The sequence below is a fragment of the Rhinoderma darwinii genome, chromosome 1 (genome assembly GCF_050947455.1).
Source record: "Rhinoderma darwinii isolate aRhiDar2 chromosome 1, aRhiDar2.hap1, whole genome shotgun sequence".
Classification (NCBI taxonomy): Eukaryota; Metazoa; Chordata; class Amphibia; order Anura; family Rhinodermatidae; genus Rhinoderma; species Rhinoderma darwinii.
The window spans coordinates 371422522-371443930 of record NC_134687.1 but is presented as its reverse complement, the minus strand read 5'-3'; the positions used below and the strand labels follow the sequence as shown (position 1 = coordinate 371443930).

General features: G+C 40.5%; 1 protein-coding gene across 1 annotated transcript in view; it reads right to left on the bottom strand.

The window, feature by feature from the left end:
• Nucleotides 1-21409, bottom strand: part of PIP5K1B (phosphatidylinositol-4-phosphate 5-kinase type 1 beta) — a 162104-nt gene that overhangs the window by 6366 nt on the left and 134329 nt on the right. The window contains exons 12-14 of the mRNA XM_075827851.1: nt 20271-20432; nt 18492-18636; nt 5040-5151 (exon numbers count right to left, since the gene is read on the bottom strand). Coding sequence (XP_075683966.1) covers nt 5040-5151; nt 18492-18636; nt 20271-20432 — 419 coding nt within the window. The remainder of the gene's footprint in view (nt 1-5039; nt 5152-18491; nt 18637-20270; nt 20433-21409) is intronic.

The following is a 21409-nucleotide window of genomic DNA, read 5'->3' as shown; positions in this document are numbered from 1 at the left end:
GATCTTTGGCACAACACGACTCCAACTCTTTTAAGGCACAGGAACAAGGTAGCATGGGATACAGGATACAGGCAGCAGGAACGGAAACACTGAGAACTGGAAAACACTAAGGGACCATTTGCAAGACTAAAACGGGTAAACATAACAACGTCCAGGCAATGAGTGAAGGGGCAGGGCCGTTCTTATAGTCCAGGGTGATTAGACAATTCTAAACATGTGTGCGCGCTGGCCCTTTAAGGCCGGGACTGAGCTCGCGCACGCACCCTAGTGGTCACTACAGGCCAGGACGGCCGCATGTGCTGGCATCTCCGGGAAGGAAGGCGTCGGCAGGATGAGAGGAGTCTCCGGTCGTGGACGTTACAGTATCCCTCCTCTTACACCCCCTCTTCTTGGGATCAGAACGAGAGAGGAACTTCTTAATGAGGGTAGGAGCATCGAGGTTCTCCTCTGGCTCCCAGGACCTCTCCTCCGGACCAAATCCCTTCCAATCCACTAGATAAAAAGTTCTTCCTCCCACTTTTTTGGTGTCCAAGATCTCCTTAACCTCGAATGAATCTGATGAGCCGCTGGGGGCAACTGCAGGACTAGGAGTCTTGTTGTAGCGGTTCAGGACCACAGGCTTCAGGAGGGAGACATGAAAGGACCCTTGCGCCGTCAGTAGAAAATGCTCTGGCATACAGGCTGAAGTGGATCTGGCTCTGGTTCAGAAATCCCCTGCAGGTCCTCGCGTCTCCATCATAGCGATGAGGTAGTGGCAGAGAAAATCGGGGGTCAGCACTGCCAGAAGGTCTAATCGGGGGGCGGGGAGGTGTAGAAGGAGGAACAGCAGAGGCAATAGGAGCAGGTGCCGGGGGAACTGCAGCTTGCGTATCCAGCCGATGTGCAATAATGTACAAAGCATGAAGGAGTTGGTCCTGTCGAGACCGGAGGTCTAGCATATCCACCCGCATCACTTGTGACGTCGTCATGGTCTTGCGTTGACCAGCGGGGTCCATGGCCTGAGCGTACTGTCACGATCTGTGGGTATGTGGACCCACTAGGTCGTACCGCCATAGCGGGATAGCAGCTGGCCACACAGTGTACCAAGTAAAGTCTATAGTTCGAGTAAGGGTACCTGTGGTAGTTCAGACAGTAGCGATGGTTAGGCTCGGATGGGACCACGGCAGCAGACACCAGGCGTGGTGTAACACAGCAGACTTTATCGGTGGCACAACACGACTCTCTAAGGTACAGGAACAAGGTAGCACGGGATACAGGTAGCAGGAACGGGAACACTGGGAACTGGAAAACACTAAGGGACCATTTGCAAGACTAACACGGGTAAACACAACAACGATTAGGTAATGAGTGAAGGGGCAGGGTCCTTCTTATAGTCCAGGGTGATTAGACAATTCTAAACTTGTGTGCGCGTTGGCCCTTTAAGGCCGGGACTGAGCTCGCGCGCGCACCCTAGTGGTCATTGCGGGCCAGGACGGCCGCATGTGCTGGCATCTCCGGGAAGGGAGACGTTGGCAGGATGAGAGGAGTCTGCAATCTTTGGCCGCGGCCGTTACACACACTAGTTACAGATGACACAGGTATGACAGTGGACCTGGTCTTGTACTACAACTATTCCACCAACAGGTGGCGTCATTGCTCAACTAGAGATGACAAGACGACACAATGGTGGTAAGAAAGTGAACTATTGAAGAGTCAACACATATGAGATAATACAGTACCTGTGTGTGAAATACAATGGAAACTAATGCCTTACAGCTTAGATACATAAAATATTGGAGATACGGTATGGCTTTCTTTCTTACCACCGTTTGTATCTACTTATCTACTATCACTTAGGCCAAATGGACACGATGTGTATTACGTGCAGATTTTGTGCATAGATTTTCCGGCTGTAAATCCGCAGCGTAATACAGTACCAGCAAAGTAAATGAGATTTCAAGTAATCTCATCTACATGTTGTGTCATTTTTTCCGCATGAAAATTGACCTACCGTGCATATTTTAAAATCCGAAGCATGCCAATTTATCTTGAAGTTCCACTTGTGAATTGTATATAAACGTTTATTTTTTTTTAAAAACACACCAAAATCCGCAGCATAAAACCATTTATTAGGGCAGATTTTACCTGCAGAATTACCGGCGTTTTCCTGCAGTTTTGATGTGGATTTTCTACACCAAGTTATACAACGTGTTCATGTAGCATTGGTGTGCAGCCGTATGGTGCACATCATTCTAAGGCCTTATTTACACAAGCGTGTTAAACGTCCGTGCGATGGCCGTTGAAACAACAGCCGTCCCACGGACCTATGTAATTCAATGTGGCCGTTCACACAGCCGTTGTTTGAACGGACCGTGTGAAGGGTCCGTGGGAAAATGGGACATGTCCGTTCTTTTCACACATCCCTCCATAGACTCTAATCTATGAGGGATGCGAGACATCGCGTCCCACAGCGCTAAGCACGGATGCACCTCCGACGTGAAAAACTCCAGTTTTTCACATACGAGATGCGCAACGCTTGTGTGAATCCGGCCTAAGGGAGAATACCTCTATAATATAACACGCGATGAAGCATACTTGTTTTGTTTTTCTCACAGAATCCATGGAAATAAAATCTCAGTGTGCCGCGGTATATAATATCATTGGCTATTGGCAGGTACAGCTTGGGCACATAGTAGGCTATGGGCGCTGTACTACGGATCTGTACCACATGGATCTGTAATACAACTATGTGCATGAGCACTAAGGTCACATTGAGTCATGGCAGAAATACGCTGCAAATTAATGGCAAAATATCCTTGTGTTACATGTTCAGAAATGCCCATAGACTATAATTAGCTAAAGTATGTGAAAAGAGTGTCCTTTTGTCATACGTTTGGCAGATATACGTAAATATACCCTTTTTAAATCGTATTGAAACGATAATATTTTCTGCTGCATAAACGATACGATCAGCCGATACAATCATCGGTTGCCCGGTTTACACAGGGTGATCGGGAACGAGCTTTTATATGAACGCTTATGTAAAAGGGCCTTCACTTTGCTGCTAACATTTTCAGCACTGAAGAACAGAGCAGCAGGCAACGCCAGGTACTTACAAGTACAAGATTGTGGGGCCTACAGTTTTAATAATATTTTCCGATATTCCACCCACACACTTACATTTGTTCTTATTCTAAAAATATTTTCACCAATAAAAAGTTATAGAATCTAAACTGAATGATATCTCTTCCAGGAGCTACATGGTTATTTTTGGAGGAGCGTATGTTCACGTCATTTGGATGTAACATGGGATTGTACGGTATTTGACTAATGCTTTTCTTCTGGCCTCCCTTTATTTGTTATTCAAACTTGACTTCATGCTAGTGAAAATAAGGAAGGAACTTGACTGCCAACACCCAGTATATCCTGGAATACACGTAGACAGCAAGCCAGAAGAGATTAACAGCAGGGCTGTGGTTCACATTCTCTGTAGCATCTCACTGTATTATCTCTGTGCTCCAACTGTAGCACAGCATGGATAGTACTGACAAAGCGAACATACAGGAAGAGTGCACAATTGAGGAGATAAGTGGCGGCTAGTGCGATGCCGCATCAATAGTCTACACAGCATGTTTGAATGTGACAAAGCGAGGGCAGCATGAAAAGCCGTTGGTGCGCACGGCCATTTATGAAGGCTCTATTTTGTTATATAGGTCACTGTTCAGAGTCCTGTTAGCTTTTTGGATTAACTGCCTCAACAAACTGTTGTTCCATCATCCAGGAAAGGATCCACTACAAAGCTGTGTTTTACTGAATGCAGAAGACATCACATATTTGGCATTTTGATGTCATCTTTATAACAAACATCAAAGCGCGACCTCTCCTCTCTCAATGTAAAGGATACAGGCGCCATAAATGCTACCTGTTCCCTGCTGGTAAAGCCAGGGAGAGTGACCATGAGAGATGTGTTTGCCCCAATCTTGCCCACCCCTATGTAAAAGCAGCACCAGCTAATTTATATATATATATATATATATATATATATATATATATATATATATATATATATATACATAAAGGTATGTTTGTGTTTGTTTTAAGAACTGATTTGATAGCACATGCCATCATTGCACAATAATTTGCGACTTTTTGTCGTTTTCCAATGCTCGCGCCACTTTTAGGAAAAGGTGGGTGAGGCTTAGCAGGAGGCACCACTTGCTTCCCAACAGATTTGCTATAATTTACGCTAGAAACTGGCATAAACTATCTGGTAAATCTACGCTAGCTCGTAGCTGGCGTAGATTTTACTCTCTGCCACGCAGATAGCTGAAGATGCGAAAAATTTATTAAGAGGCTTGCACCTCTACTTGTTAGGGTATGTTCACCTCACTTATTTTTCTGCCGTTTTTCGGGCCGTAACCGGCCGAAAAACGACCGAAAAGGCAGAAGCAGAATGCCTCCAAACATCTGCCCATTGATTTCAATGGGAAAAACGTTGTTCTGTTCCGACAAACACGCCCGCAAATAAAAAGTGCATGTCACTTCTTGAGCCGTTTTTCATTGACTCTATAGAAAAACAGCTCCAATAATGGCAGTAAAAAACACTGCGAAAAATGTGAGTTGCTAAAAAAATGGCTGAAAATCAGGAGCTGCCTTTTCCTTGAAAACAGCTCCGTATTTTCAGACGTGTTTTGCTAAGCGTGTGAACATACCCTTACATCTAACTCCAGCGGGTTTTCAGCTAAGATCTGAAACGGCAGTCTGTAAATCTGCCCCTTAATGTTTAAATCCTACCTGCACAAATCATAGGATATGAGATAATATAAAATGAAAGTAGAGGTGGGGTCTAGATATTTCTAAAGTTGGCAGTGCATTGGGCAGCTATTTTCTTACCTTTGTAACCAGCTTCAGTGGAGAAGGAAGGATTGAGTCACATATGGCCAGCATAAGACTGCATAGACTATATGTTACTAATATTGACCAATACTTGTACTACTTCATGGAGTGCCACATATTGCCGTTTCTTTGAAAGTAGATATAGGCTCTGAGAAATGACTTACTAAGTAGACATCAAAGGCATCAATGTCATTGTCCATTTCTATTGTGCTCTGCTCAGATGTTTGGTACGCACTGTCTTCTAGTGTGAATGTAGAACTTGAGGGTAGTCCTCTTCTATAAGTAGAAAAAAGCCATACATTAGAAAAATGGTTAATCCAACAAACTGTTGTAGAATATACAGGTAGTTATGGGATTGATTGAATAAATGGGATTCTTCATCCACAACGTATAGTAAAAATATAGTAGGATGGATTGATACGTTTGGCGTTGGTAAGTCCCAGCATTGAGCTTATTGTATAAACACCAATATGGCTTCATCACCTGATACATTAGATTCCATACTAACAAGTGATCATTGTGTGTTGCATCCTCCCTAAGCAGGCTTACTTTTTACCAAAGTATGCTTTATAAATCATGGGTGCAACCCGGCAGGTTAGATGCATGAGTGGGTGGATCAGAGATGCGGCTGGGTGGATCAAAAGCCATATCATGGATTGTAAGGTATGCACCACGTCACAATAAGCATGTAAAATCTATTATAGACTACAGCGGCCAGAAAGGTATTGTGTTTACAGTGCTGTAAGGGATGATTGTATAAAAAACGTTCTCGCACGACATTCAATTGACATTGAAGTGCATCGTCCCTAGTACCATACCTCCATTGGTTATCCAAGAGGGAAACAATACAACTTCTCCAACACATTCCATTTTTGTCCTTTTTTCTATTTATTTCTCCCCCATCCCAATTCAAGAATATATACTATTCCTACTCACTCTGGAGACAGCTGTCTAGAAAACATGAACAATAAAATCGGTCAGCACAATAAATGGCTACACACGCAACATTTTTTTGTGCCGTTTTGTTTTACTGGCGTTCTTTCGCAGCAAAAAAAAACTGTGGCCAGATGTTAGCTTGAAGTCAATAGAGAATAATTAAACGCAGTACAAACAGTGAGTTTTTTTGTGTAGCTTTTTTTCATTTGGTCTGCCGTTTTTTGGGTCTGTGGCGTTTTTAAAAAAAATCGCAGTAAGGGGTTTTTATGATACACTGTAATTCTCCTCTTATGCAATGTATTATGCCTGTCAGTGTTACACTGACAGGCAGCCTATTGGGCCATATAAGGATCTCGTACATGGCAGGCCTTAGGCTCTTGGCTGTCGTGGCAACCCATCGATGGGCTTACAAAGGAAGCCCCCTCCCTTTGTAAAACCGCCTACGTGCTGCATTTGCTATTGAAAGCTGGATTTAGAGATAACTCCAATCACGTCCGTTAGAGCGGGGTGTTGGCTGTGTAATACAGCTGGCACCCACAGGTGCCCGCACCCTCACTGTGCTGTAATAGTGTGGAAGTTTGCAAGTATGGCCCGCTCACCACGACATCACCAAGTGCAATGCCAAACGTCCGATGGAGTGGTGTAAAGCAAGCTGCCACTGGACTCAGGAGCGGTGTAAACGTATTATGTGGAGTGATGAATCACGCATCTCTGTGAGTCTGATGGACGCGTATGGGTTTGGCGGATGCCAGGAGAACGTTGCCATAAAAACATGATTGGGTGAGTTTGTTGTGGAAGAACTTGACTGTCCTGCACAGAGCCCTGACCTCAGCCCCATTATACACCTTTGGGATGAACTAGAACGGAGATTGTGAGCCAGGTCCTCTCGTCCGACCAAAAAGTCCCACAAACTCACTCCAATACCTGGTAGAAAGCCTTCCCAGAAGCGTGGAAGCTGTTTTAGCTGCATAGGAGGGGAAGGGGCAACTCATACTAACATATTAACCCCTTCCCGACATTTGACGTTTCAATACGACAGTCGGGTAGGGGAAGTATGGAACGGGCTCACGCAGTGAGCTCGTTCCATACGATGACGGTGTCGGCTGTATGTTACAGCCGACACTTCAGAGTAACTAAAGGCATCGCGCTCGAGCGCGATCCCGCTAGTTTAACTAGTTAAATGCCGCGGTCAATACCGACCGCAGCATTTAAATCCTCAGAAAGAGGGGGGCGACCCCCTCTAACAGATCATCGCGCCCCCCGCAAAGCAATCACGGGGGGGTGATGGTTGCTATGGCTGCCTGGGGGCTTAATGAACGCCCCCAGGTCCACCCAGGTCCTCTGGCAGGGCTTAATAGATGACTGTCAGAATCACGATATACTGCAATACATTAGTATTGCAGTATATCGTGCAAGCGATCTAAAAAAAAAATACAAATTAAAAGTTCAAAAAACCCCCCTTTTGCCATTTTCCCCTAGAGCATATTAAAAAAAGAAATAAACATAATTGGTATCGCCGCGTCCGTAAAAGTCTGAACTATTACAATATATCATTATTTAACCCGCATGGAAAAAAAAAATTGTAAACGCCAGAATGTTTCTTTTTTGGTCACCTAATCTCCCGCAAAAAATGAAATAAAAAGCGATCAAACCATCGCATTTATACAAAAATGGTATTATTACAAACTACAGCTAATCCCGCAAAAAATAAGCCCTCATACCACTTAATCGACAGAAAAATAAATAAGTTATGGCTCTCGGAATTTGGTGAAACAAAATAAATTTTCTTTTTTACACTTAGGTTTTTACTTGTAAAAGTAGTAAAATATAGAAAAAACTATATATATTTGGTATCGCTGTAATAGTATTGACCCGCAGAATAAAGTTAACATGTTGTTTTAATTGAACAGTGAATTCCGTAAAAACCGTGGGTGAAAAACCATGGAGGAACCGCTGTTTTTTTCATTTTCTACCCCACAAATAATTTTTTTCCCGTTTCCTAGTACATTATATGACAAAATAAATGGTGCTACGAAAAACTACAACTCGTCCCGCAAAAATCAAGCCCTCATAGGACTATATCGACGGAAAAATAAAGACGCTATGGCTTCTGGAATGTGGAGAGGAAAAAACGAAAATGAAAATCTGAAAAAAGGGCTGCGGCGGGAAGGGGTTAATACTTATGGATTTAGAACGGGATGTCATAAAAGCTCCTGTCGGTGTAATGTGTAGCTATCCCAATACTTTTGTCCATATAATGCGGCTGTGGATTTCCCTCTTTGCCGAGCATTGAATAAAATCTGCAGTGAAAAATGTGATTGGGTTCAATCACTTTGGAGATTAGTGAGTTTTCTACTGACGTCATTATTATTAGCTCTGAATATATTCCCAGCGGGTTCCATGAGGCAAAGGTCTGTATTTATGGGCTGTTTTCTGACCCTCCCTTGGTAAACAGAACATTATAGTTCAACATCAACTGAAACTGCTGAATTCATAGGCAAATGTCATCACGTGCTGCTCTGTACTGGGAATGTTTTCTAACAAAGGTGATCTGATTTATACATCAAAAAATAGAAGAAAAAAACTCTGAAACAAATCATCTTGTTCTTGCAGGAAGTATTGTCCTCAAACTACACATTTAGGCCAAGTTCACTCTTGGCGATTTTCTGTCAAAAAATCGTATTCATGCTAGGGTTGCACGATGCATTGAAATATCGATACTATTTCGATGTCGTGCGCCCTCAAACAGTTCAATAGCGTTAATTCATGTATTTCGATATGAAGCTGCGCAGCCACACACCTTAGTATTGTAACACATGAATGTAATCAGAGCGGGGCTGCGGTTGTGTAATACAGCCATTGCCCCGCTCCTGACAAGTGTGCGCATATGGTCAGCATGATGTGATGGGACCGGCGCTGCACTAATGAGCGGTGGCACTGAAGACAGAGAACATGGCGAGCGCACTGCAAAACCCATCCATGTTCTGTCTTCAGTGCCGACGTCGCCACTCATTAGTGCAGCGCCGGCCGAATCACATCATGCTGACCACGCTTGCACACTTGTTGTCATGAGCGGGGCAATGGCTGTATTACACAGCCGCAGCCCCGCTCTAACGGTGGAGATCAGAGAAACCTCTCATCTCCGCCGCTATTCCTTTGAATGCTGTAATCAAAGCTGACTGCAGCATTAAAGGGGAAAATGAGAAGTGGGGATGCCCCTTGGATCGGGTTACAGGGAATCCCTGTGCCGCGATCGAGGGACATACCATATATGGGCAGATAGACCAGGGTCCATTGAAGGACCCCAAAGCTGTCTGACCATATTTCTTGTTGTTAGGGCATACTTATGTCCTAACAACTGCCTGTCCGTACACAAGGTAATGTACTGGCATATAGATATATGCCAGTACATTCAAGTTTAAAAATAAAAAAGTAAAAAAAATAAAGTAATGTTAAATAAAAAAATAATTTTTGTAAAAATACACACATTACAATAAACATTAAAGGGGTTTTCCCATCAGAGACATCTATGACATATCCACAGGATATGTCATAAATGTCAGATAGATGCGGGTCCCACCTCTCTAGAACGTGGTCCCCTAAATCTGGTTCTAGCTTTTTGTGCTCACGCTGACTCCCGGCCACTTACTGATCACATAGTCGGGAGGTACGGAAACAGCGTAACTCGCTGAGCTACTCTGTTTCTGTAACTGCCATAGTAGTGAATGGCAGTTACGAAAGCAACGTAGCATGCGAGCTACACTGTTTCCGTAACTACTATTCAGTTCTATGGGATTTACCTCCCGACCATGCGTTCAGTAAGTGGCCGGAAGTCAGCGTGAGCACGAAAAGCTAGAACGGGGTTTAGGGGGCCCTGGGACCCGTATCTATCTGACATTTATGACATATCCTCTGGATATGTCATAAATGTCCCTCATGTCCCTATTCAAAATAAAAGTTAATACATAAACTAGACACATTCGGTATCGTCGCGACCGTAATAACCTGTTAAACATTGTAATGTATTTTACCAACTATCTAATGGTCTCTCCATGATGTATATGAATAATGTGTTTGATGTTTTTGTAAATGTAAATAAAAGTTATAAAGAAAAAAAACAATAATAATAATAATAATAATAAAACCTTCAAAAATCTTAGAGGTATTTACAATATTTTAAAAACTAATGCTGAATTCAGCAAAACTCATAATATTAGGACCTGGGAAAAAAATTTAGGCATGACCTTCGAGAAAGATCAATGGCTAACAGCCTTTAGGCTGGGTTCACACCGTATTATGCCTCGTTTTACGCCTGAAAATAAGGCTACAATACGTTGGCAAACATCTGCCCATTCATTTGCAGGGCACTTCTTTGCAACGTAATTTGAGCCTTTTCTTCATTGAAGTCAATGAAGAGCAGCTCAAGATTTACGAGAGTCACAGAAGCCTCGCATAATACGAGGAGCTGCTTTTACGTCTGAAACGAGGCAGCGGTTTTCTCCTGAAAACAGTCTGTCTTTTCAGACGTAAAAGGCACTTCTCGTGTGCACATACCCTTAAACTTATTCACTCGACTTTACAATGTAGTTCACACGTAGAAGCAGCTATCAAAACTAACCTACACTGGTATTACACCCCAGATAAACTACATCAGATGTATCCTAATTCCTCAGCAGATTGTTGGAGAGGTTGTGGATACAAGGGTACTTTGTTACATACACTATGGGACTGTCCCACTATAAATGAATATTGGAAACACGTGTTTAACTTGTTAGAATCTTTATTTCATCTTAAGATTCACAAGTCCCCTTATTTAGCGTTGCTCTTCTTACACATGGAGGTTGTTCCTTCCAGATTCAGACCATTGACATGTAAAATTTTGGTTATTGACAAATTAGTCTTGACCAGACATTGGAAAAGTGCCTGTGTCCCTACATTTCGGGAACTGCTTTCATCAATCAACACTTCTTATGCGTACGAAAATATAATAGCATATGGCAACTTTTCCTCTTCTACATTCACTAATATTTGGAGTAATTGGATTCTTAGCCCTTTTTCTCAACCAAGTTTAGTGAACTAGTTGAAATAATGTGAACTAAAAACTCGATGCTGGCTTTATGGTTATGATTTGATGACTTGATGATTTCATGATTGTCTATGATTTCATGATTATCGATTTTCTTCTTCCTCTTTTTTTTTTTCCTCTCTCTCTCTTTTTCTTTTTAAAGCTTACGTTGGAACGACATATGTGTAATTGTAATTATATGAAAATTAATAAAAAAATTATTGTTAAAAAAAAACAAAAAAAAAACCTTCATTACATTTTTTTAATCTATCTATCTATCTATCTATCTATCTATCTATCTATCTATCTATCTATCTATCTATCTATCTATCTATCTCATATATATCTATCTATCTATCTATCTCATATCTATCTATCTATCTATCTATCTATCTATCTATCTATCTATCTATCTATCTATCTATCTATCTATCTATCTATCTATCTATCTATCTATCTATCTATCTATCTCATATCTATCTATCTATCTATCTATCTATCTATCTCATATCTATCTATCTATCTATCTATCTATCTCATATCTATCTATCTATCTATCTATCTATCTATCTATCTATCTATCTATCTATCTATCTATCTATCTATCTATATCTATCTATCTATCTATCTATCTATCTATCTATCTATCTATCTATCTATCTATCTATCTATCTATCTATCTATCTATCTATCTATCTATCTATCTATCTATCTATCTCATATCTATCTATCTATCTCATATCTATCTATCTATCTCATATCTATCTATCTATCTATCTATCTATCTATCTATCTATCTATCTATCTATCTATCTATCTCATATCTATCTATCTATCTCATATCTATCTCATATCTATCTATCTATCTATCTATCTATCTATCTATCTATCTATCTATCTATCTATCTATCTATCTATCTATCTATCTATCTATCTATCTCATATATATCTATCTATCTATCTATCTCATATCTATCTATCTATCTATCTATCTATCTATCTATCTATCTATCTATCTATCTATCTATCTATCTATCTATCTATCTATCTATCTATCTATCTATCTATCTATCTCATATCTATCTATCTATCTATCTATCTATCTATCTATCTATCTATCTCATATCTATCTATCTATCTATCTATCTCATATCTATCTATCTATCTATCTCATATCTATCTATCTATCTATCTATCTATCTATCTATCTATCTATCTATCTATCTATCTATCTATCTATCTATCTATCTATCTCATATCTATCTATCTATCTCATATCTATCTATCTATCTCATATCTATCTATCTATCTATCTATCTATCTATCTATCTATCTATCTATCTATCTATCTATCTATCTCATATCTATCTATCTATCTCATATCTATCTATCTATCTATCTATCTATCTATCTATCTATCTATCTATCTATCTATCTATCTATCTATCTATCTATCTATCTATCTATCTATCTATCTATCTATCTATCTATCTATCTATCCTTTAGTCTAGCATACATTGATTGATTTCTTTATTTGAACACTATGCAGTAATCATAACCAGATCTCTCAAATATGTAGCACAGTCAATGGTTATTGTGAAGTACAAAGGACATTAAAAGGACTGAAATTTGCAGAGGGTTCTAAACCAGCCAGTTACATTGAATATACTACACACAGTATTATACCAGGCTGGTTCCCTTTAAGTGCCCTTACATCCCCCCTCCGAGTCTGTGCACTTCCCTGAGTGACTCTTATCACTAGCAGTATTGTGCCAGCAAATAAAGAAGTCTCAGCAGTCATGTATTGACAGACAACTATGACGATGATTCTTATTCCCATCCCAAATTATTTTGTGTCATAGTTTCTCGCGCAGATTCTCGCTGTATGGTTACCATGCCAACTACTGAGGTATTTGCAAATCGGAGAACATTTTGTTTCACAAGTCTTTTCTTTCCTGAAGGATTAGGTCTGCAATGTTAATTGAATTTGGATAATAAGCAGCATCCCTTGGAGAGCTGCTGTCAGGTAGTCTCTATCTCAGGAGTGTTTGGAAGAAAGTCAGTCCTTTTTTGGAAATGTACCACCATTAATGCCCTGCAGTCCATTTCTCTTTTGGCACGAGCAGTGTTTTACATCATATTTGGTGCACTGTCCACCACTGTCGTTGTTTGGCCATTTTTGCCAATCCTGTTTTAGGCAGTCAGTGATCACTTTCTGCAAAGCAAATTATATTGTCCTGAAGCGTGACTGAAATGACAGTATAATGAATATAATCATCATCCTTTGTCCACTAATAATTCTATACAATTATTCATAACAAATTGGTCTGAAATGGCATCATAGTACCACTTAAGGGGGCTGTCAAATACAAGTTAAAAGGAATTGTCAAAAATGTGGACATTTTTCAAAAACCCTTAGAAACCCCTAGAAGTAAATTGAAAAGGAGAAATATTTGCAATGTCCTTATGGTAAGGATTCTTCTGCATTGGCTGCCTCGGCACATTACACTACTGACAAGCTAATACACCAGTCGGCAGCGTATGGAGAATGCGGTCAAGTGACGTCATGTCACCATGGATGCAATGTAATTGTTGACTAGCCATCACTTTGGAATGAGGAAGGCCAATGGGTTGGGACAGAAGAAGAATTTTACAGTAAGGGTATGTGCACACACAAACTCAAAAACGTCTGAAAATACGGAGCTGTTTTCAAGGGAAAACAGATCCTGATTTTCAGACGTTTTTTAAGCCACCTGCGATTTTTGCGCCTTTTTGGAGCTGTTTTTCTATAGAGTCTATGAAAAACGGCTCCAAAAACGGCTGAAGAAGTGACGGAACAGAACGCTGTTTTTCACATTGAAATCAATGGGCAGATGTTTGGAGGCGTTCTGCTTACGATTTTTCAGCCGTTTTTCGGGACGTTTACGCCCGAAAAACGGCTGAAAACACTCTGTGTGAACATACCCTTAGTGTATTACAAAGGTTTTATCTTACAATATTTTACAGGTTCCAGTGCTTTGAAGTGTCCAGATGCTAAAAAAGCCCATTAAGGTTGGGTGATATGCTACATAGATGGTCACTTTCTGTTGAAATGAATTTCAGTTATGTAAACCTAAAATTGTGAGCATTTGTAGGTTTGTCTAACCACCATTAATATCACTGACATGCATGGCCACCTCTCCACAGAAGATAAGGGACAGCTTCTCCATTCTCAAAAATTTGGGATACGCACTTATCTGACTTGATGTGTCAAGGGTATGGTAAGAGATGAATATATAAATACTAGGTTATATCTGATACACCAAAATTATCTTCACAAAAATGCACTTATTAAGAGGTGTCATATTACCTGTGAAATGGTGGCACTATAATGTTACCATTAGAGATTGTAACCCAGTATCTTCTACCCATGCGGAATAAAAACTCAGGAACGGCTGAATAGAATAATCGTCTGAACAGAATAGGACAACTCAGGATTTTATATTTCAAAGTGTCTTTTGTTTATTTGGGGAGGGGGGGGGGGGTCTTTAAGATAACTAGTAATTATAACCAACTCAGATGCCATTGCTTTAAAAACAGTCGATTATTCACAAACGGGTTAGAGCACTTGATAAAAAATATTATTTTATTTAAGAGGATATTCTGGCTTTAGGGTCTAAGTGAAGAGGAGGATCCCAGGGTGCAGAGGGAAAATTGATTGTAATGGAAAATATGGTTTCAGGCATAAGGTGCTGACTCATTCTATACAAGCTGCTCACGTTCATACAATAGCTCTATGTTCATATTATTTTAGACATTGGGCAGAATTTATCAACCTTTCTACACCAGTTTTTTGAAGTCACAAAAGGCCCCACAAGTCTCAAATTGAATTGAAAATTGCAACTTTTGGGAATGGTGTGGCTTCCCAAAAGGGGGCAAGGCCACCAGGGGCTGACAAATTTATCACAATTTACACCAGAGAACTGGTGTAAATTATACAGGAAATCTGTGCCAGTTCTTAGCTGGTGTAGATTTCACTCTGTGGTGCTCACCTCACCGCTCCTCTTTGTTCCACCAAGTTCCCTCAGGATGCTGTGGCTCATACAAGGTCCTGAAGCCGAAAGACAAGACATTGTATGTGACGCAGCACTCAGAATGTTGAGTGCTGCGTTGCATATAAGACCCTGACACTGATCGGCGTAAGGATCTTGTATGAGCCAGGCCTGCTGAGAGAACTTGGTGGAACAAAGAGGAGCAGTGAGGTGAGTATAGAGGCAACACATTAGGCGCTGGCCTCTTTATAAATGTGTCGCGTCTTACTCCAACAAATTGATTATTAAGACTGGCGTGTGAAATGGCAGTGAAAATATATCCCCCCATTGTATATACTAGTGTATTTAGGTAAAAATAACAGACATTCCCCCATATACTAGATTTAAACCTGAGTCTCTCAACTATAGGCTCTGTTCACATGTTTGAGCCTTCTGTCAGAGGTATACATCGGGTGGATTTCCCGATGTATACCTCCCATGGAAGGTTGTGACATTTGCCACCGAATAGACATACAGTGGCATATGTCGCCAGTAGGCTCCTTTGTAAAAAAAAAGTATATTGGGGTATACGTTTTTTACTGTATTCCTTTGTGTAGAATAGCATAGTCTACGCTATTCTATACAGCTAAAATAAGAGTATCCCGACACATACCGGACACTCTTTTGGCTTACGTGAGTGAATGGGAACCTACGGAAATGTTTTTCCGACACATATGCCGCACGTAGCTCAGAAACAGAGCCTTACATGTAGGGATGCACGGTGCATCGAAACTTCGATACTGTTTCGATACTGTGCATCCCTAAACGGTTCGATACCGCTATTTCCTGTATTTCGATACTTCGCTGCGCAGCCGCACAGCTCAGTATAGTAATACATGACTGTATGGGAGCGCGGCTGCGGCTGTGTAATTCAGCCACAGCCCCGCTCCTGAGTCCTGATAACATGTGCGCACGGTCAGGATGATGCGATGTGGCCAGCGCTGTACTTATGAGCGGCGGCACTGAAGACAGAACATAGCGGCCGCGCTGCAAAACACCCCCATGTTCTGTGTTCAGTGCCTGAACTGCCGCTCATTAGTGCAGCGCCGGCAGCATCTCCTCATGCTGACCGCGCGCGCACTTCCTGTCAGGAGCGGGGCAATGACTGTATTACACAGCCGCAGCCCCGCTCTATAACGGCGGAGATCAGAGAAACCTCTCATCTCCGCCGTTATTCCCCTGAATGCTGCGATCACAGCTGACTGCAGCATTCAGGGGAAAATGAGCAGGGGGGATGCCCCTGGATCGCGTCACAGGGAATTCCTGTGACGCGATCGAGGGCCATACCATATATGGGCAGACAGCCCAGGGTCTATTGACGGACCCCAGGGCTGTCTTACCATATTTCTTGTTGTTAGGACATACCCAAGTATGTCCTAACAACTGCCTGTGTGCTATCTGTCCACAGGCTAATGTACTGGGATATATCTGATATATGTCAGTACATTAAAGTTTAAAAATAAAGTATTGTTAAATTTAAAAAAAATACACATTCACGTTTTTTACAATAAACATTAAAATAAGCCTCAATACATAAAATCTTCACACATTCAGTAATGGCGCGCACAACAATTTTTTTGCATCATTTATGATGTGTACGCTGTAAAAAAATAAAATAAACACGGCTTTCATTCACTTATTAATGTGGGGCACGAGGTGCGATGAATTTAACCTCCTTGTTCCTCACATTAATAGTAATTAACCCCATCATGTACCTTACATATTAACCCATTATGACTGAGAAACATGATGGGATTAATTACTATTAATGTGAGGCGCGTTCAAAATTCATCACACGTCGCGCCTCACATCAGAAAATGGAAGAATTTTTTTTTTATTACTGTTGGCAAAAGTATCGAAATTGGTATCGAAATCGCAATACTAAACGAAGTATCGGTATCGAAGTCCAAATTCTGGTATCGTGACATCCCTACTTACATGCCATTTATAGTACTGTTGTTCTGTTGTGTGGCAGAGGAGCTATTGGGCCCACTTAGACACTAGGGCCTGAAAGTAGCAGATTTTGTCTTGACCTTTTATTTTGGTTTATGTCCATGAAGATTCTCTACATTTACCAGTGAGTTTTATATGCTCTTTTATGACCAGCTGATAATCCAGAATAGTTGATAATCTTGCACCTGTCAGGTCCCATTGATGCTGGATTAAAGGAATGTTACCGTATTACTAAATATTTTTCAGTGACTACGCTGTAAATAAATTGTAATGTAAAGGGGATGTTACCTTTGAAATTGGATATGCAGTTATCCAACATAGAACCAACATAGATTTATTAAGCTGTGTTTCCTAGAGATAAGCGGCAGTCATATAATATGTCATTTGGCTGGTCTAAACTTCTCCTGTTGCAGTAAGTACACCCAGATGACTTGATTTAAAGAGGCTCTGTCACCAGATTATCAAATCCCTATGTCCTATTGAATATGATGGGCGCTGCAATGTAGATAACAGCAAAGTTTTTTTTTTTTTAAAAACGATAATTTTTGCCCAAGTTATGAGCAATTTTATATTTATGCAAATTAGCTTTTCAATGGACAACTGGGCGTGTTTTCTCGTTTTACCAACTGGGTGTGTATTGTGTTTTTACCAACTGGGCGTTGTGAATAGAAGTGTATGACACTGACAAATCAGCATCATACACTTCTCATCGTTCCCACCCAGCTTCTTTCACAGCAGACACAGCGTGACATCACCCACAGGTCCTTCAACCTTGGCGTTGGAAGAGAGAAGACACATTAGCTCCAGGCGTCAGAGAGTACAGTTGAATTTGCAGCAGCATCACCATGTGCAGGTAAGCATAGCAAACTCCCTAGAGACGAGCATATTAACCTTTTGGATGTCTGGAGCCGATGTATCTTCTTTGTCCGACGCCAAGGTTGAAGGACCTGTGGATGACGTCACGCTGTGTCTGCTGTGAAAGAAGCTGGGTGGGAACGATGAGAAGTGTATGATTCTGATTTGTCAGTGTCATACACTTCTATTCACAACGCCCAGTTGGTAAAAACACAATACACGCCCAGTTGGTAAAAACACAATACACGCCCAGTTGGTAAAAACACAATACACGCCCAGTTGGTAAAAACACAATACACGCCCAGTTGGTAAAAACACAATACACGCCCAGTTGGTAAAAACACAATACACGCCCAGTTGGTAAAAACACAATACACGCCCAGTTGGTAAAAACACAATACACGCCCAGTTGGTAAAAACACAATACACGCCCAGTTGGTAAAAACAGAAAACACGCCCAGTTGGTAAAACGAGAAAACACGCCCAGTTGCCCATTGAAAAGCTCATTTGCATAAATATTAAATTGCTCATAACTTGGGCAAAAATGATAGTTTAAAAAAAAAACAAAAAAAAAAACGTTACTGTTATCTACATTGCAGCGCCCATCACATTCAATAGGAGATAGGGATTTGATAATCTGGTGACAGAGCCTCTTTAAAGAGGTTTATCATGGTGATATTCTGTTGCTTCATACTGCCATATGTTTAGAATCAGGATATTAAAGTATTGTAAGTTACCTGCTAGAATAGCGAATTGTGTCTTCATGGTGATACTGATCATCAACGTACAATGATGAAGAGGATATCGTTGTTACTAAGGAAGCAGCTTCAAATAGGGATTGCGTGCTTGGCACAAGGTCAGGCCGCTGCCTTGAATTCAGTGCTGTGGAGATAAAGAAACTCGGGTAAATGCCATACATATTGTGTGTTTGTGTTGCTTAATATTACCATGTTAGTACTGTGCTCTCATCTAATATTGAGCCAGGCCAGAAAATTACTGTCTTCACGTAAGTAACAGATACATATTAGTGACTAAAGTACGTTGAAATACACTACTTCATACTCTGGGAATCGTAATCTTAACACCAGTTCAGTGTTTTCCAATAAGGGTTCTTTGGAATCTGGTTTGGGGTTTCCCAGAAGACGGCAGCAGTAAGAGCTTTCACTTTTACAGTAGAAATATCAAACGGATTTGCGTTTGCCCAAAGATGCTTGGCATAGACAAAGCAGTCAATAAATATTGGACAAAAAATGTAAGTATAATGCTTTACCCTGCCTGTTATGAGCAGTAACGTCGATCTCTATCCAGAGTGGAGGACTCCTACATGGGATTGCCTCGGTGGGAGGATTACTTCATGTGCGCTCTGATCCTGGCAGGGATGGTGAGTAATAATATGTAATGGACCCTTGTCACTGTATGTGTATTTGCCGCCATGCTCTTTAGCTAGTCTATCCAGTAGCTAAGGCTTCCAGCATTTTTATTTTGTTTCTTGTTAGGTTTCCTGATGAACCTGTCATCTATCAGGGGAAATGCGTCTGAACCTGGAACTGTTTAGTTGTTTTTTGCTTTATCTTTTCGTAGCATTTTCTGGACAGCGAAGGTCAATATACTATCATGTATTTTGTATATGTCTATGTCTTTGTGATCTGAGTCTGTATTAGGATGAGTGATTGTGGTCCAATCTAAATGCTTTTTTGCTGTTTTTTTTTTGTTTATCAGTGTTTCTGTTCTCACTGTGCGGTTACAGCCCACCTCCCCTATACACCCGATTCACTCAACTTATAGTTGGTTAGGCCATTAACATGGCAACTAGGGTTAAGTTGGAGGTCGGGGCGCCTCTTGAGTAGGGGCGGTGCTCTGATTTGGTGGGGTGACGTGTTAGGGAACATTAGGGTCAGTTGTTTGCTCCTTTATCGCAACTATCACCCCTTTGAAAGGATAATGCCTGTCTTTTTTATAATAAATTGATAGAAGTAAAAGTTGCATTTTTTATGTTTAACTTTTTTTGACCAGTTGGTTCTCTCTGTGAAAAGATGTTTGCACAATAAACTGCTGACTATTACGTGGTCTACCAAAACCTTTGCATTTGTATGTGAAAAACTTTACCCTGCCTGTACACAAAGTTTTTTTTTAAGGAAAAATGTGAGTATAAGTTTCCTGTAAATGGAAAAGTCGTTTACAGGTTCCTCAGTTGTAATAAGGTTAGGAATCACTGCCTTAGCAAAGGTGAAAATTGAAAAATCCTCAGTAGTTGATACCTATTAATGACTGACTGAAATGATGATGTCGAAACCCAAGCTTTCCAAACTACTTAGGTCTCTTCATCAGAGGTGGTTTAAGAAAAAAATCAGAAAAGTCAAATATTTCTCCCCTCGGGATCTCAAGATGTAGATTTAAGGTGACTACCAGGAGGTACCCAATGTTTTTTTTTATGTTTTGCTCTAGCAAATAATTTGTTTATTGGCATTATTAGAATTTGGCATCCTCTTTGTAATGTGACACTCAATGCTTCTTACCCTCTTCATCCAGACTGGCGAAACTCTGACCTTCGATCAGTTTTTTGTTTTTCTCTTTCTCTTCCAAAGACTCCTGTGTGTTGGCAGACAGTATCTCCTGTGATGAAGACTTCAAAGCTGGTATAGAATTGCACCGTCGTTTAGAGGGTGAAGACTTTACTGCTGAAAAATAAAATTCCAATGTTACCAACAGTTAATTATTGTTTGGTATTGATATATATATATATATATATATATATATATATATATATATATATATATATATATATCAGAGGACTCTTATAGATAATACTCATGGTTAGTGACCTACCTTGCAATAGATATTTATTTATTGATGGTAATATAATAATCGAGGCTTAAATATTAGACTGACTGGCATATGCTAACAATAAAGTTGGCATAAGCTGTCATGAGGAACATGTGTTTATCTGGTTTGCTTCCATTTCATTTGACGAATGATAATCTATAAGGAACACATTTTCCTAGGACATCAGCAATGGGGTGCACATCTTTACACTACTGTGAGCTAGACTTCATTTATGTGGGGAGCAGAAGAAATACAGTAAAATTGCTAACAAGTATTCAGATATGCAAACTTGATAGACCCTGAAGGCCCCATGCACACAATCGTATGGCTCCATATGGAATCCGAGAGAAAAGACCATATTACGGGGGTATTTTCTCATAGAAGGCATTCTCTAGAGTTCCCCTAGGCAGCATACTGCAGCACAAAGAGTTCCTATGGCTCTGTAGTATGAATCCACTCTGTGTGCCGCCGCATGGCTGTCTTGTATATGAGGCCTAGGGCTTAATGCTGTGATACAAAAGGTAAAAGTGCTCCAGAAAGCAGATCTTGAGTCAGATTTGACAAAGACTGCATGCTATAAACTAATCCGATAAATCCGTTTTTTGTTTTTTTTTCTAACGTTCACTCCATAATCATTTTGATTCCTATTACATGTTGAATATTTTTGCACTGAAACTGACAAATGAAAATCTGGTGGAATGCTTCACCAACATGTTAGAAAACAATTTCAATAGATACCTGATCCTTTGGTTATTGATAACATTTGTTTTTCGCTTTCTATGGCACATATTTCTCATTATTAAACTTCACCAAATTGGACAAAAAATTTTCG